The sequence below is a fragment of the Cuculus canorus genome, chromosome 4 (genome assembly GCF_017976375.1).
Source record: "Cuculus canorus isolate bCucCan1 chromosome 4, bCucCan1.pri, whole genome shotgun sequence".
Lineage (NCBI taxonomy): Eukaryota > Metazoa > Chordata > Aves > Cuculiformes > Cuculidae > Cuculus > Cuculus canorus.
In genome coordinates this window covers 77,592,232-77,608,863 of record NC_071404.1, presented here as the reverse complement: position 1 = coordinate 77,608,863, position 16,632 = coordinate 77,592,232, and the positions used below count along the sequence as shown (strand labels likewise).

General features: G+C 46.5%; 1 protein-coding gene across 7 annotated transcripts in view; it reads left to right on the top strand.

Annotated features, from left to right (window-relative positions):
- Positions 1 to 16,632, top strand: part of FRAS1 (Fraser extracellular matrix complex subunit 1) — a 163,518-nt gene that overhangs the window by 7,079 nt on the left and 139,807 nt on the right. For 6 of the 7 annotated variants that reach the window (XM_054064301.1, XM_054064300.1, XM_054064304.1 and 3 more), the window contains one exon: positions 6,561 to 6,592. In XM_054064301.1, the coding sequence (XP_053920276.1) occupies positions 6,561 to 6,592 (32 nt within the window). Of the gene's footprint in view, positions 1 to 2,526; positions 2,692 to 6,560; positions 6,593 to 16,632 lie in introns of those variants that run through there. The other variant, XM_054064303.1, reaches the window with a different exon arrangement.

The following is a 16,632-nucleotide window of genomic DNA, read 5'->3' as shown; positions in this document are numbered from 1 at the left end:
ACCAGGACTTGTGCTATGGTCTGAAATAGTTCTCTGTAGGAATGGATTTTTTCAGGGATCCTGTCTGTGCTCAGCATGGATCTTCCTTTTCTTGCCTGCTGGCTACAAACAGATGCCTTAAGGAGCTGCCTTGGCTGGCTTTGAGGTCTCCTGAACTACTTCTTAAATCCTAGCAGGACACAGCACGGAGGGAAGTGCATCATGGCTGGAGCTGCTGGCATAGGCAAGAGCTGGAATATAGTATATGAGAAAGGGGGTGACTTCTGGTAGCAGAGACGCTGCAGAATGGGAATGAGTGTGAATGTAGATATGACTTCTTAAAAAGCCACCTGGAGCGTGCAGAACCATTGGAAGTCTGACCTCCCTGAAGCTGATTTAATTTAAGACAGTTTGAGCATGGAAAAGAGCATCCTTACCAAAAGAGCTGGATGCTGGCAGTATGTTTGCTCTCCACTCCCAGAGAGCAAACCCCTGTTGCTTTATGACCGTATGGGGTGTCGGCAATTGTGAACTATGCAGCAGCGCCTGTCGGAAGAGAGCTGGAGAAATGACAAAAGCAAGGGGGGGGGGGCATGGGATGATGAGCAGATCAGTACTCTGGAGATGGGGAGAAAAGAAAGAGGGAAGGGAAATCAAACTCAGAAAAGCAGAAAGGAAGGTGGGGAAAATATGGAGGAGAAGCTGCAGCTGAACAAGGGCAGTGTTGCCGATGGTTGTCTTGTTTATACCAGGAGTTGACGGGAAGCAGACAGAGATGTTCCACAGAGTTGCTGTTTTGCTGAACATCTACCTGGTATAAGAGTGTCTCTACATAGCAGGCTTCTCTTGGACTCCACACATCTATTGAATTAATGAACCCTGGATGTGCCTGCTCTTCTTATCTTTTCCACTGCTTTTGCCATGCTAGCACTCCTTTGAGTTTGGTCAAGATATCCTGAATTCCATTTGAGTAGTTAGAAGAGAATTAAGGCCCATGTATTTATTCCTTTCATTGTTCCTGCTGTATTTGACAAGAACATGAAATATATTGGGTTCTTGTCTGTGTGGGCAGTGGTTGTTATGTCTCTGCTCCTATTTTTCTTAAAAGTCCCTCCTGCTAACAGCTAACAAGTAATAACTCGGTGAATCACTGGGAAACTCATCACGTAAATTGCTGTTTGAGTCTTGGGTTGGTGCCGCACTACACATTTCACCTCTCATATTTGTTGCTGGAATTACGGGGCAGTAATTAATGTCATACAATCCTCAAAAAAGAAAAGAAAATTAACCTCCAACTTGGAGTTCAAGATGATGGTGTTCATTAGAAAGTGAATCAAAATGGAACAGATGGAATTACCAGGAGGAATTACGGTTGCATTTAGTTGCATTTAATCAGACAGGCTTTGTTTAAAGCAAGAGGGAGAAGGCAGCAGCAGCACTCCAGCCTTGTACACCTGACTGCTGCATGGTGACTGGAGTGCTGCTGGCCAGCAGGGATGTTGGCATTAGCTGAAAAGGATGATTGTGTCCATAAACTGGTAAAACCAGGACCCATTTTCTAGTTCATTTCAATTTTAGGGTTGGTTTTGTAGCACTTTAACAGCTGTGACTTCAAACCTTGTGGTATGTTTTCTGTATTCTTTGACCTAAAGGAACCAAACTGTGACACTGCGAAAGCACTTGGAAGGGTTGGCCCCAACATCCATGGAGAGTGAAAAAGGAAGGTGTTAATGGCTGGCCAGGAGCTGACAGGTTCCATGGGAACTGTGGGAACTGCCTAAAAAAGGAAAATGTTGGAACAGAAGAGTTGAACTCAGGCTTTTGACTTGGAGTACTTGGGTTTATGATTGCTAATGTTTGAATCTTACTTTGCAGAAGAAATAGAGTGGGTGAAGGGAAAAGGGATTGGAAGTGAAGGAAGAAATGGAAAGATTCTGTGGACCTACGGGAGAAGAAAACAGTGCTTTCAGTAAACAGATCTTGCCCCCGGATATTTCTTTTTTAATCCTGCAAGCAAAGTGAAATCCTAACATAATTAATGGAAAGCTTCACGCTCCCTGGGGCCAATGGCTTCTTGCTTCTAGCCCATCAATCTGTGACCAGGATAAATCCCTCTGTGCTGTGAAACCCTCCTCGGGTCAATTCCTGCCCCGCTTCCCAACACAAACGTTTGCTTTTCCTAATCGTAGGATAAATGGCCGCTGCTGCACTTGGGGCAGGTTGTGCAATTACCGGGGGCTGCTGCTTCACCTGGGGGGAGAGGGGGAAAGGAGAAGGAGAAGGGAAGAGAAGAGACGGGGAGAGGAGAGAAGAGAGGAGGAGAGAGGGGAAAGGAGGAGGAGAAGGGAAGAGAAGGAGGAGAGGGGAAGAGAAGAGAGGAGGAGAGGGGAAGAAAAGAAGGGGAGAGAAGGAGAAGAGGGGGAAAGGAGGAGGAGAGGGAGGAGGAGGGGAGAGGCTGAGGAGCGCGGGGGGTTCGCGCTCCCGGTGCGGCGGGAGGCGGGGCCGGGCGGGGCGATCTCGGCGCTTTTCTTGCGGGGCCGCCACCGCCGCCGCTTTGTCTTGCGGGGAAAGTTTGGCGGCGGGGCGGGAGCTGAGGGGCGGCAGGATCGCCCCCTTTCCCCCTTGCCTCCGTCTCTCCCCTCGCGGCCGGCGAGGCCATGGGCGCCTGGGCGACGCTGTGCCTGCTCGGCGCGGCGCTGGCCGCCGCCTCGGGTGAGTCGCGTCCCCTCTCCCCTGGGATTCGGGGCATCCTTCCCCCTGCCCGGGGTCCGACCCGGCCATTGAGGTTGTGCCCGACTCTCCCCGCTCCTCCAGGGGCGGCTCGGAGCCGGGATGGAGCGACCTGTCCCGCTCGGAGCGCTGCGGGGCATCCCGGGCGGGATGCGCATCCACCCCCTGCCGAACTCGAAGGGGGGCGCCGGGCGGCTCTCGAGGGGCGCTCAGCCGCTTCCCCGCGGCGCTGGGAGCGGCTCCTTGTTTGGGAAGAGCAGGGCCGGGGTCGGTGCGTGCGGATGGAGCTGGAAGAGCGCTCCGAGAGCGCCCGCCCCGCGTCCCCGTCGCTGCGGACCCGCTGCTGTGAGCCTCCAGCGCCGCCGCACCGCGAACGTACTCGTGTTTTGCATTTGGGAGCGCGGTGTGCCCGCGCTTGTACGCTTCGCTTGTGTTTTCCAGCTTTTCCTTTGGCCACGCGGCTGGTGGATGTTAGTTTCCGAGCTGGCGGAGTCCCCAAACGCGGCTCCCGCTGTAACATTGTGATTCCCTTTCGATACAGTTGTCGTAGAGGATAACAGTAACTAAAAATAGTGGGTCTGAGTTGTGGAATTGTTTGAGAAGAATTTCGGATTTTAAGTCGTGTGGCTGCACTTGTGCGCTCAGCCTGTTTTCCTTTGACTGTGCAACAGTAGGTTGCCCAAACACTGAAACACTGCTGTTCCCTTTCGGTACAGTTGTCCCAGTGAATAACAGTAGTTAAAAATAGCTCTGTGTGTGTGAATTGTTAGATGTGAACTTGAGATATTAACTTGTGTGGCTGCAGTTGTGCGCTTCGCGTTGTTTTCCAGCTTTTCCTTTGACCACGAGGGGGTTGTTGGCTTCCAAACTGGCAGAGACCCCAAACCCTGCTCCTGCTCTAACACTGTGATTTCTTTTTGATACAGTTGTCTTAGTGAATAACAGTAGTTAAAAATAGCTCTCTGTGCGTGAGTTGAGGAATTGTTAGATGTGTTTGGCATGTTAACTTGTTAGGCGGTATTCTTAGAGGCTTAACTTCTAAAAAAATATACCCCAAACCAGCAAACTGCCCTGCCAGCCTCCTGTGGCCAAGACACCCAACACAAAAATACCAAGACAAGGAGTTTGAAGGTTTCTTCCCAGTGTTCTGATGTATGTGAAAGGCAATGTGATCATTTGAGGAAACACTTTCAGGTGAGCTTTGCAAAGGCTGGTTAATCACCCTGGTGTCTTGGATCTGCATGCAAAGCCAGGGCACTGTAACAAAGAGCGGTGTTGCTTAATGCATATGTCTTGGACTCTCAGAATTTGGAATAAACAATACTAGAAGGTCCTCGTAGCTAACGATTTTCCAAGTCCTGTAAAGATGTGTTTCATTCTAGCATCTCCCTTGGTAACTTGTGAGGGAGTGAAATATGCCTTTGCTTTCATGGAGAGGAAGAACCAGGCTTTCTGTGTTTGCATTCTGCTCCCACGTGGGCTGGGGTGACCCTGTCTCTACGGAGCACAGCGGAGGCAGACTTTGAAAGAGAAATCTTTGAAGGTCTGTCTCATCCTTGCTGTTGCCTGCCTGGGTTATTTGAGGCAGCTGCCTTCGCCCTGTTGCCTTGGGCCTCGCCCTGCACTGGCCCTGTAGGTGATGAGCTCTTTGGCACACGGCTGCTCTTTCACGACTGTTTATAGTGCCTGGCACAAAGGGCCCTAGATGTAATTACAGCCTCTTGAAGCCAAAGTAGGAAGTGCTGATTTTTTCTTGTTGATAGTTTTCCCTCTCTTTAAGGTTTTCAATGCAGTGAGGGCTCTGATACCATATTTCACATTTTAGGATGTCAAATCTTTGTTACATTGGTGCTTTTAGGAAATTAGAGCTGTTAGTGAGCAAAAAAGAAAGGGCAGCCAGCCCAAACAGTCAAGTTCTGTTGGGCTGAACTAACTGATACTAAGGTTTGGGTTTTTTTTTCCACACACGCCCGCAAACAGTTTTTGACCTTGTGTTTTGCACTGAGTCTTGAGTCTCAACTCCATGGTGAAGCTTGGAATTACCCTCTCTTGCCAGAAGGGTGTGGGGAGGAGACAGATAGGGGGAGCAGGAAGATAATTGGTATTTGAAAAATCAATTAGTTGAATAAAGTCAAGGTGTAGTCATGTGTTTGGAGTATTTTTCTGTAAACGCAAATTGCTATGAACGTAATAAATGGACGGGTAATTGCTGAGACTCTGACTTGTAGTTGCATTCAAGTAACTTGGCACTATCATGAACACGGAGAGCTCGCTTGTCAGACATGAAGTGGTTGGCCGTATGATTTGCGGGGTGGCATGTGGGGGGCTGTGAGAGTAAAACCCAGCATTTCAGCTTGTTATCCTCTTTGGTGCTCAGCCTGTGCATGTGATGGAAAGAGCTTGGTTTGTTTATGGTTAGCGTAAGTAGAAAGGTGTCTGCTGAATTTTAGAGAAACACGGTTAGGCTTCTCGTGGCTCATCTTCTTTGCAAGTGACAGCAATTCCTGATGGTGCCTCTGCAGGCTCTTGTAGCTGAACTGGAGACCAGCTCAAAGGAGGAGCTTTTGATTCGAAGCAGTGTCGCTCCAAGGTTTTCTGTACAAATTTGTCTAATCTGCATTTTATGGGAAACACCACTCTTCCACGAGGGAATTTTTAGTTCTCTAGGTGGTCTCTTGAGGCAGTTTTTCCTGCGTTCTCTTTTCTTTTCATCTTTGAGTTTTGTGGGTTGCTTTGATTTCACATTCTTGTCACGTTTTCCGGAGACAAATAGGTGTAGATGTTTGCGAACAGCTGTTTTGCTGAAAATCAATGAAAGAACTGTCACTCAACTTATTCACAGTTTTATTTTCTAATTTCTTATCTGATTTATTGAAGTCAAGTATATAAAGTATGCTTGTGTGGGTGATATCTCTATCGCTTGCCTGGAGAACCTTTCTCCTAGCCAGCAGTGTCGGTGGTGAGCACTAGGAAGGCTGAAGCAGGAGTCCTGTGAGGCTGTTGTTAGGAGAGATGTGACCTGTTGCCCGTGTGGAAGTGATTTAGGAGTGGGAATTTACACCAGCTCTTCTCACCATTATTGCATTTTTATATGTATATTCGTATATTTATGTGTTTCTCCTCTAAACGATGAAAAGATTTATAGGAGCACAGAGAAGACACTGCTCTTCAGCATGCAATTTAAATACTGTGTAACCTTGCATTTTTAAGGGCCATATTTTGCCCTTGAATAGCTGTGGCTTCCTTTATTTCAGTGAGAGCTTGGCCAGTTACTCAAAGTTGAAATAAGATTCTGATATTCATCTTAAGTGTGTGCAGTAAGAATTCCTATCTTATCAGGGCAGCCTTTGTGACAGCAGAAGGAGAGAACTCATGCTCCTTGTATGAGTTGCACCAGTGCCTGAATTTGTCACCTGTCTGAGAGTGTGAGGTGATGGTGGGGATGGGTTATATTAGCCCTGTTTGAAAGTGGGTGGTTGTTGGCGATGGGGAACTTGCCGTTACGATGCCGTGATGCTTCCTCAGTGGTCCTGTCAGGTGCTGCCTAGGCAAGTGCTAACCACTTCTTGAAGATCAGCTGCCTTATTTTGGTACCTCTCCCTTTTTCTTTCCTCCTTGCTTGTGCCCCTCTCCAAGTGAATCCATCTGGGCCGCAGTCCCTGGCGCTGCTTACCCAGAGGTTGCCTTGCTGGCCCAAAACTGTGTTCCTTTGGTCTCTGGCAAGTGCAGGGCCAGAGGTGGCTGCTCAGTGCTGCAACTTCTGCTCCGTAGCAGTTTGTGAGGCACTGCTTCTCTGAGGTGTGAGCCGTTATTACTTGCTTCTAATCTCTTTCCTGTTTTTTCTCCTGCAGGTTCTTGTGTCTACCAAGGCTTCTTGTTTGAGGTAGGTAAGCTTGAGTGTGTTCTGATGGAGAAGTGTTTGAGAAGGTGCTGTTGAACTTGACTCTAGTTCCTGGTTTTTGTCACGATTGGGACGGCTGATCTCGCAACTGTGAGAAAACAGCAGCAAAATAAATATTGCCCTCAGAGAGACTGGAAATTCTCCTTGGGCCTTTGAACCCAAATGTCCTCCTCAGCACAGCTCTGACTGCTTCTGACTGCAGCTCCTTTTCCCAGTGTGTGAAAAGATGAGGGATTTCAGGGTTCTGAGAAGCCACATGAATCACAAATATGCAGTCCGGGGCAGGACAGAGGTTATGTTTTGTAAAATGTCACTGCAATGCCAGGGTAGGTTCTGCACTTTTTTTCCTGCATTAATAAGATATAAATGACAACAAATTAACACCTTTTCCTCTCAGCTGTTTATGGTGAGTACTATGTGCTTGACTCTTTATAAACCCAGAGTATTTGTAGTCTTCTTCTTCGTGTGTACATAATCAATGAATAACTTGGTACAAGAATCACAGTTTTTAACAGTTCATAAACAGTGTTTTTCTCTGTAACGCTTGTCTGCTTTGCTTTTGTTCTCTGGTCTAAAAGGAAATGGCTGAGCAACTGTAGATTTCTGGAGTGCTTCTGTACCTGCCTCCAACCCCTAGCAGATGTTCTTGGGGATTTGTTACCACTGGCTGGGCGGCAGCTTGCAGCAGCTGTCAGGGAAAGCCTGGGGTTTTATTTCCCTTTCAGCTCTCCACAAAGCTTGATATGTGCTCTGTGTATGTGACATGTCACCACTGGGTATCCTGGAAATAACTGATGGCAGGTGCTTCAACATGGACTTGGGTCTGGGAGGTTTTTCTGCTCCAAGATGGGAACTAGTGGGACATGCTGGAGGTGAATGTTTTCAGTGGGTGGCTTGGGATGAAGCTGAAGCAGGCTAAATGTGTTTGCTCCTCTTCGTAATGCGCTGTGGAGCACTGGTGTCATAAGAGCTGTTGGAAAGTTTATCTAGATGCCAGCTCCAGTGGCTTGCATGGCTGGTCCCTTTCTGCGGAGCACTGCAGCTCGACAAGGGCAGTATCCAAGCTGAAGGGCTAACAAGAGTATTCAGCTATCGCTAGTGACTGCTGGCATCTCAGTGACAGATTTGGGGTTTTCCTTTCTTCCTTTTGCATTTTCTTGATGTTCTGCTTTATTTTTCTTTCCTCTGCTGCTTCTTTCACTGCTGCTCTGTGTTTGAAATGCTGATGCCAGTCTTGGTAATGTCTTGCCGAAGCATTTGTACATAAAGACTATGGGATATTCTAGGTTAGATGCTTCCTTTTTAAAGAACTTGCTGCTGGTATCCTTGATTATGTCTTTATCTCTGTACTCGATGAGATTATTGTGGTTTTATTAGTAAATGACTTTGATAACAGTTTTCATGGGCTGTATGGAGGATTGCTCTGCAGTAAAACTTGGAGCAGACATAAAACTGATGCAAGTATACAGCTGATATTAATTAGCAAGTAAAACTTGAACAACTCCAGCTTGTCATTGTTGAACAAGGACCTATACTGTCTCTTGTCATTGGCATATCTGGAGATGTGCCTGCTTTCCTGAGTGATGTTTGTTGTGGGAATGGCCTTTGCTTGCTTTTCCATGAGTTACTTCAGCATTTCTTCCATTTGGTATGCAGTAATGTAGCAACTTTTGATTACTCTTTGGAATTGAATACAGATCAAAGGACGGGCCCTGGGGCTTCAGCTGGCAATCCCAGAACACGTACTAAATCCACAACATTTCTGACCCAGATGTGGAAAATGTCACATGCGGTGCACGAGACCTCTGGGCTGAATGCATCTTCCTCTGTGATGCTGCTTCACAGGTTTCTTTGGGTGACTGTTTTTCCTCAGGAAGCAGGAACCGCACAGGTGACCGTGGAAATCACAGGTGGAAAAGAACCCTCAACAGGACTTGTTTCATTGTCCGGTTTATGATGGTCCTGACAGCAGCATTGGAGTTGGCTCGGTGAAGTGTGGTGGAAATCAAACACTAGAGGCAGTGTATGGGTATGAATTGTATGACAACTTCCAGGCAGTTGGTACTTGTGGGCTGGTGGCCCTTATTTGTGAGAGAGCTGCAGAGCTTGTACTGTCCATGCAGAAGGCCACTGTCTTGGAAAGGTCCATTCTGAAGTGGAGATGACAAGAAGACCAGTCGTCATCTTGCTCACAACTATTAGAGCGTGACTGAGGGAAGCTGAGCTGCTCTATGTGCTGCTGCGTGCAGCAAAGTTGGGGCTCTGGCTTGAGCACCCCTTGCTGGTCATCTCTGCTGCATCGTGGGTTAGACTGAGTTTTACAGATCTGGGGCCCTGACATGAGAGAGTAGGGATGGATTGGACAACAGAATATTTCTGGGGGTTCCTCGCTAGCGGTGCTGCAATGTGCAGAGGGGAGCAGAGAAGCAGCCTGGGGAATGATTTTGTGGTTTTAGCATTTGTGTATGACTTTGGAAGCTGCACGTAAGTGAAGAAATCCCAGTGACAGGACAAACGTACAAGCTAAGGATGCCATCTTTATCAAATCTCTTCTGGAGGAGGGTTGTGCCTTCTGGGTGTGTTTGCTTACAAACCATTTACTGGCTGAAAAGAAAGCCTTTCTGAATGACAGGAAAGGTATTGGACCAAACTCTGCACCCCTTCGTGAGAGCTCCCACCTGGAGCGGCAGCACCACAGTCTGCCTGTGACACTGATGGAGCTGCTGACAACTTACAAGAGAAACCCCTAGGAACTGTTTTCTATTTTAGACTATGGTTAGAAACACCATTTCCTTGCAGTGTCTCCTGCTATTCAGGTTTTTTTCCTCAGAGCTTCATGTGCAGGCAGTCGTAGGTGAGCTATTCCTGGGTTACTGTGGGAATGCTGTTTGCCGCAGGTCTTGCTTTATGGCCTTTGGCTGTCTTGCTTCTGCTGCAGACCCAAACTCTGAAGTCACTTGGAAAATCCTTGGTGCATAAATCAAACGTTCAAGCGTGGTGAATGCAAGCACTGCAGAGCTGCTTGAATTGTTAACGCTGCCGAAGTTCTGTGTCTTGCTTAACCGACTTGGCTGCTTGCATGCCAAGGGTCACCTTCTGTGCCTGTGTTTCCTCCGAGGAAATCCTCATCTCTGTGCGTGATTCCCTACTGCACTGAGGTTTGCGTTCCTCTCGCTGCCTTCACCTTCGAGGGAATTTTCAGATCCACACAACAAGGGCAGCTGCTTCCTTTACTTAGCGATGAAGCAGATACACGACTGTTTTGTAGTTATAGGGAAGTGCAGGTGGGGATGAGAAGACATTCGTGCCACAACGAAAGTGAATATGGGTGAGGTATTGATCAAGTCCACGGCTGCATCTTTCTGCCAGCTTGCTTGTCCCGAGGGGAGATTTCAGCCCTGGGAAGTGGAGAGGGGAAGCACAGAGCTGTGAATTGAGGTGGGAGTTGGTTTAAATGGCAAGTTTAACTTGATAAATGACACTGCCTGTGGACACTGCAGTAAGGAAGGACAAGTCCAGCTGAGCAATCTCCAGTAGATTTTTATTCCATCTGTGTAAAAACATGTCAAAACATTGCCTGTTGCAACAGCTGCTGGTAATGCATGTACGGATGGATTTCTGGATTGACAGATTCCTTTGGAAGTTTCAGGAGACACTTGGAGCTTTCTTAACACTCTAAAAGCACCAAGCAAAAAGCCAAGCAGCTCTTCTTGAAAGGAAATACATTTTTCATCTTGGAGCCTGAATGAAAATTATCAACAAAATAAAAAGCCCTAGCTTAATCTACAGTAAATGATTCTGTACTTGTACTTCTACCAAAAATTTTGCTTCCATTTTCCCTTGTGCCTGGAAAAGGATTCAAGTTAATTGGAGTGATTAGCTGACTTGAACTCGTTTAAATAACAGACTTTGGGTTTAGCAGTCAGTCAAAAGAGCAGTATGCTCTGTCCAGAAAAGGGGGAAAAAAAAATAGTTGTAGTTTTTCAGATAGTTCAGGTTTTTTATAATGGTTTTAATTCTGCTCTGCATTCGGCCATGGTAGAGGCCACAAAATAATAATAATAATAATTAAAAAGTTACCTGTTGACAGATGCCTGTTGTATAAATACAGTTTCCATCAGCTCTGTTATAAATCGGCTCATCCACCTTAGTGTGTGCATTCACTGTGATTTTTTTAATAAAGCCTTGGAAGGAGCGGGGCTGACTGGGCGAGCACTGGCGAGAGATAAGGACATGTCATGGTGGAGGCGTGGAGCCGTGTTGTGCTGGAGGTGGCTGCTTGCACTGCTTTGGGGAGGTTTCTTGTGGAATTAGGTTTGGCTTATTTAGCTCATTTTGGTGGCAAGAGGGGAGAAACCAAAGTGCAGGTTTCAGGTGCTGTGTCTGAAGAGCAAAGTGCGTGAAAATGTTGATGATGGAAGTTTGGAGTTTGTGACAGTAAAACAGTTGGAAGCGTCTGATGGGTCTGACGGCGTGGAACACATTCCTGTTCAATAAAAAAGTATCCCTTTAAATCTTCTGGTAAACTTGATAACATCTTGCAGTTATATGTGTACATTATATTGGTTAAAGAAAGCCTGATTTTATGCTTTTTAAATCAGATTTCGGTCTCCATCTGTAGTTTGTGCTGAGTCAGAAATGAAAAGGGAAATAGAATAAATAGAAAATGCTTTTTGTTTTTCAAAACTGTATGTCTCCTGCTCCAGATAGCTTCTGTTCTGAATAAATGGAGTGACTGTTTGCAATAAATATTAGCAGGTGCAGAGCACTTCTGGTTAGGGAATGTTTTGAATTAGCAATGGAAGGGTAACAACTTACTACTGAAAAATGAGACCAGAATTGAAAAGTTCGGTCGAAGGTTTTGCTCTCTAACTTTTACAAAGGTCGAAAGGGATTTGCTTTTGTTTTTAAATAATGTCACTTAAATGCCAGTATTTAGCCTGGGGGTACATCCTTAGCTCCAAAGGGAGCAAGCGCAGAAATTTCTGTTTATAACATCCTTGTAACACTGTGTAGCTCCAAACTCTGGTTTACAGCAGCAGGAATCATCTCCTGTATAATGCTCAAATGAATGTTTTACCCAACACCGGGGTATTATCCAGTTTGCTGTGGGGGTTCCTCTTCGAGCAGCCTGCAGTCCGCGCTCTTCCGTGGTCTGCCACACTGCTATGAGTAGTAGGGATGTAAAGAGTTATTCCTGTTGGAGGCTGGCAAGCTCGAGGTCGCTTTTTCCCACTGTTGCAGGGTGGATGTATTCTTGCAGATGCGAGCTGACTAATATCCTATTTGTGATGATTTTTATTTATCGAACAGATGCAATTAGATGCTGTGACTCTCTCAGGACTTCAGAGAGTAGCGATGGAAGGACTTGGTGCAGCGGGGCCTCACTCTGCAGTGCTGCTGTGCCATCTTTTAACCCTCTTTAGAGCGAGTGCCTAACACTGAATAATGGTTTTGTGCGGTGCGTAGGGCTTGGTATCCAACATATCCACCTTGCCTTGTGTGGCGGTGAATGAACGTGCAAGGTAATGGAGAATAGAACTCTCAATTCACATGAATGGTATGGGGTTAAGGTTCTTTTTATAGGAAATCCCTTCCACTTGTGGGTTTTGGAAGGCTGAGATCAACTGAAGATCAAAAATAAAGACAAAAGTGTGTTTCGAATAAAGCATATGCTGCATCTTTGTTCCTTGTTTGTGTTTCTTGAAAATAACAGTATAAGGATAATAACAGTATAAGTATAATAACACAGAGGAATGGGGGTAGCTTTTTGTTCCATGGTACCAGGTAAAAGCAGCATAGATACAAGATGAAGATTATCCTGCAGTGGATGTAGGGAATTCTTGTCTCTTAATTAGTAAAGAGGTGAGGGGTTTTTTTGTGGACTGAGGCACACATTTTAATACATAATAATTCTTCTTTTAGATGTCAGTGATTCTCATACAGAAGGTTGCTAAATGTCATTTTTTGGTCTGAGAAAACTAACTCTCATTTTATACGGAAACACTGCTCTGTTAGCATAGCTGAGAGTAGAATGATCCCATTTATTTTGTTTTGTAGCAACTTGAAACTTGTTCTGAATACCAAATAACACATGGTAAAATCTTGCTTGTGTTAGTTGTATATCTCAATATAAGGGCTTTGGTATGTTGCATATAGACAGTCAGTACAGTTGGCACATCAGTGGGATTTTTGGTTCCTTTTTCACTTTTATCTCTGAAAATAAGTCTTGTGGAGCTCTCGCATCCTTAAAAAAACACTAAATGCAGAACTGCGGAGAGGTGGGTGTTAACATCTTTAAAACCCCAGAAGGGTCTGGCCCTGCCCTGCTCTAAGCCGAGGTGAATTCCGCTTTAGTCGGGAACCTGTGGCCTTGAGCCAGAGCACTTTGGCAGCGCTGTAGGCTGTTGCCTTTCAGAGGTTTTCACATCTCTAGAGCGCTGTGACGGTATTCACACGCTGGAACTGAACGGCTGCATTGCCTGCAGTGGGGTCAGTGCTGCTGCTCACGATTGCTACACTTTGTGCCAGTCAAGACAGCAGCAGTGAACACAAATTTTTTGTAATAGGAAAACCAGTGTCCTACACTACCACCTTCGTTAGCAGCTGCCTTATATCATCCTGTAACGAATGCAGAGGGAAAGAAACGCAGGAACTGGGAAAAGGACAAAGAGTGGCTGGGCTGGTCCTGTCTCCAGTCCCAGGCACTTCTCTCTTGCGTCTTGAGCCCGTTGGTCTTGCTGAAGCAGCACTGTCGAGTCTCCCTTGTGCTGGGAGCCGGATCCCTGCAGCCAGAAGCAGTGAGTTGCATCTGCAGGGCACCCTCTTGGTTTCTCCGGGCACTGCTTGCCGGGTCCTTTTTCATGCAATACCGAGGCCATGGTGAGGCCGGCTTCTCTGCATCAGGCACTCTGCCTCAGCATTAAACCTGACGCAGCCGAAGCAGGAGGCTGATGTCCTTGCTTACCTGCAAGGATTTGTCTGCTGGACTTTCCTGAGAGAGGCATTTCACAGCTCTCTCCACAGTGGGCTGCACATGCACTCAATTCATCATCCATTTCCCTCCTCTTCAAGTCTTTGGTGTCTCTGGATGTATCTGTGTGGTTTTGTGGTACGCTTGCTAGTGAGAAATGGTTCTTTTCCCTCTGAGAAAATGGGATCTTGTATTCTAGCAGTCCAGCAGTGAATTTGTGGTCCTCTGCAGTTGTTGGACGTGTTTAGGAACAGCCTTCAGCCCCAGGTTCAAAGCTGCAGGGCGCTCCTCCTAAACAGTCAGGCACACATGGTGTTTGTGGCAGAAAGGGATTTTGAAATGACTCTACTTCAAATAGCACAGGAGGAACATGGACAAGTTAATAAACTCAAATAGGTGATTCTGTGGGTTGTGGCGCTTTTGAGCTGTAATCGAGGCTCCAGTCTGTCCATAATGACTGCAGCCTGTGGGGTTTTTTTCGATGAAGGTATGAGTGCTGACTGCTGGGATTCTGCTTTGCGGGTCCTTTTTCTCCATCCTCTGTCCTGGCTGCTGGAAGACTCGTGCTTCCCTCTTCACCGTGTGGTGGGAGGTGGTCTGGCAGCAGAGATCAGGGTCTTTACAAGAGCTGCCCTGTTCCACGTTTTCCATTTCATCTTCCTGGATGGTATCTGTTCATCCATAAACACTGAAGCAGATGATTAACGTTTAATAACACAGTTATAGGAGCTGTATGCCAGAGCCTTGGCAGAAGGTGCTGGATTTTTCCTGGATTCATTCATCAGGACAACAGTGTTTGTAAATTTCCCAAGTCATCTTTCTGGATGCATTTGAAGAGCCTTGCTTGGGAAATAATGTCTTGTAATTTGTCATTTACTTTTCCTTTTTATATTCCCAGCAAGAAAAATTCCTTTTTTTCCTCTGCTAGGTCACTAACTCAGGTTGTGCTTCCTCATTCCTTCCCTCCCCTCCCCTCAGCCCTATCATAACCTTGACCAGGTTCCTGTTTGCCTTTTCTCTTTGGGGTGGGGGTTTGGTTCGGGAGGAGGAGGTTTATGGGCACAAATGTGTATAGGAGACTTGGTCCTTTTATCTCTGAAGGGTTGTGCCAGGCAGCAGCAGCTCGGCGTGCCACAAGTGGGAGAGGCCATTTGGGTTGGAAGTCACAGCCTGCCTTTCCAGAAGGGATTTAATTAAATTTTTCTGTGTTAAAAATTATTTTAGCTTTGGAGGATAAGCCCTTGTTTTTCTTTTCTTCTTTATTGTGTGAGTTGCAAACAACAGCTCGCTCGAAGGGTGATTTTCCCTCTCTTCAGCACGGTAATTCAGAGCTGCAGCAATCACCTGGTGGGCACAGTTCTGGAAATGGTTGTCTTACTTTTTTTTTATGGGCTACTCAAAAATCTGTAACCATATTCCAGGGAGGTAGCGTGAATGTTCATCAGATGACTTGTAAAGGTCTTTGAACTGATCAGGAACACCAATATCGTTTTCATTATCCCCGGGCAATGTTTTACAGAAGTGGTGTTTACACTCTGCATATGGCCGTGCATCAGGAAAGGAAAAATGAAGACAGGAGGCTGGAGCAAAAAAGTCAGAGGGATTTGTTGTTCTGACTTTGTGTTAGAAAAGAAACAGGAAGGTGTTGTATTAGAAAGCTATTTGGGAGCGTGTAGTCACAAAAGGAGCTCACTGAAGCTCGCTTGTAGCTGATGAGAGAGGGAAGTAACATCCACGACAGGTAGGGGAGCAAGGCTGTTTTCAGTCTCGCCAGGCACACTTGCCAGTTTCTTTGCATATGTCTTTCTCCTTGGTACGTGAGATCCAGGGCTGTTGGGTTATGGTGACTGCAGCATACACTGTGATGACGCATAGGTCCCAGCAGATGGTCAGGAGAGGTTTCCTGCTCCCCGAAGGGAGACAGGAGTTTTCTCTGGCAGCTTCTGTGCTTTGAGAAGAGATTGCTTTAGTAAAAGAGCTTGAGATGTTTGCTTTATTTGCTGTGGTTCACTGGAGCAAGCAATTGCCCTAATGTGTGTGTCTGAGATGTTCTTTCAACTCCCTAAATGCACGCAGATTCTCTCCGTGTCTCACTTTACAGGTGTGGGTAAGTCGCATTGAAGGTGTTGTGATCTGAGGAACCTGCGCTGGTTTCTCCTATTGTTGGTTTTCTCCAAGAGAGGGACTGCCAGAAACAGACAGTCTGAATGTCTGTTTACAGTCTGAGTCTGAGTTTACAGTGTCTGAGAAAGGCACTGTAAACTGAGAAGGCTGAAGCACCTCCTGTCCGAGGACAGGCTGAGAGAGTTGGGGGTTTTCAGGCTGGAGAAGAGAAGGCTCCGGGGAGACCTCAGAGCAGCTTCCAGCGCTGAAAGGGGCTCCAGGAAAGGTGAGGAGGGGCTGTGGATCATGGAGGTCAGGGAGAGGATGAGGGGAGCGGTTTGAAGCTGAAAGAGGGGAGACTGAGGTGAGATCTTGGGAAGAAATGCTTTGCTGTGAGGGTGGGGAGGCCCTGGCCCAGGTTGCCCAGAGCAGCCATGTCTGCCCCGTCCCTGGAGGGGTTCAGGGCCAGGCTGGATGGAGCCCCTGATCCAGTGGGAGGTGTCCCGTTGGCATTGACTGGAAACTGGACACTTTCTTCTCGTAAGGGTGCAGGGAAATCGTAATCCTAATTGTTAGAAGCGTTGAAGCTGCTAGTGTGTCTCAGCAAGAAACTTCTCCCTCTTTAGAGAGAAATAAATTTAAACAAGGTGGTTTTGATGAGAAACAGAAAAGCAACTGGTTGTTAGTACAGTTGGAATTTATTCTGTCCTTCTCATATAAATATCTTTATGTCTCATCGCTATATGGTATCAATTCACTTGAAAATGAGTCAGGACAAATGAAACAGCCCGGTTGAGATGGATTTGTGTAACACAAAATGGCGCCGAATTGATGTGATCTTTTCAACGGGCCCTCAAAATACTGGGGCTGTGTGTTAACACTGAATTTTGCATCGGGATGACTGAGTCGTTGTGTAGGCACCAAAAAGGGCCTTTAGTATTGAAAA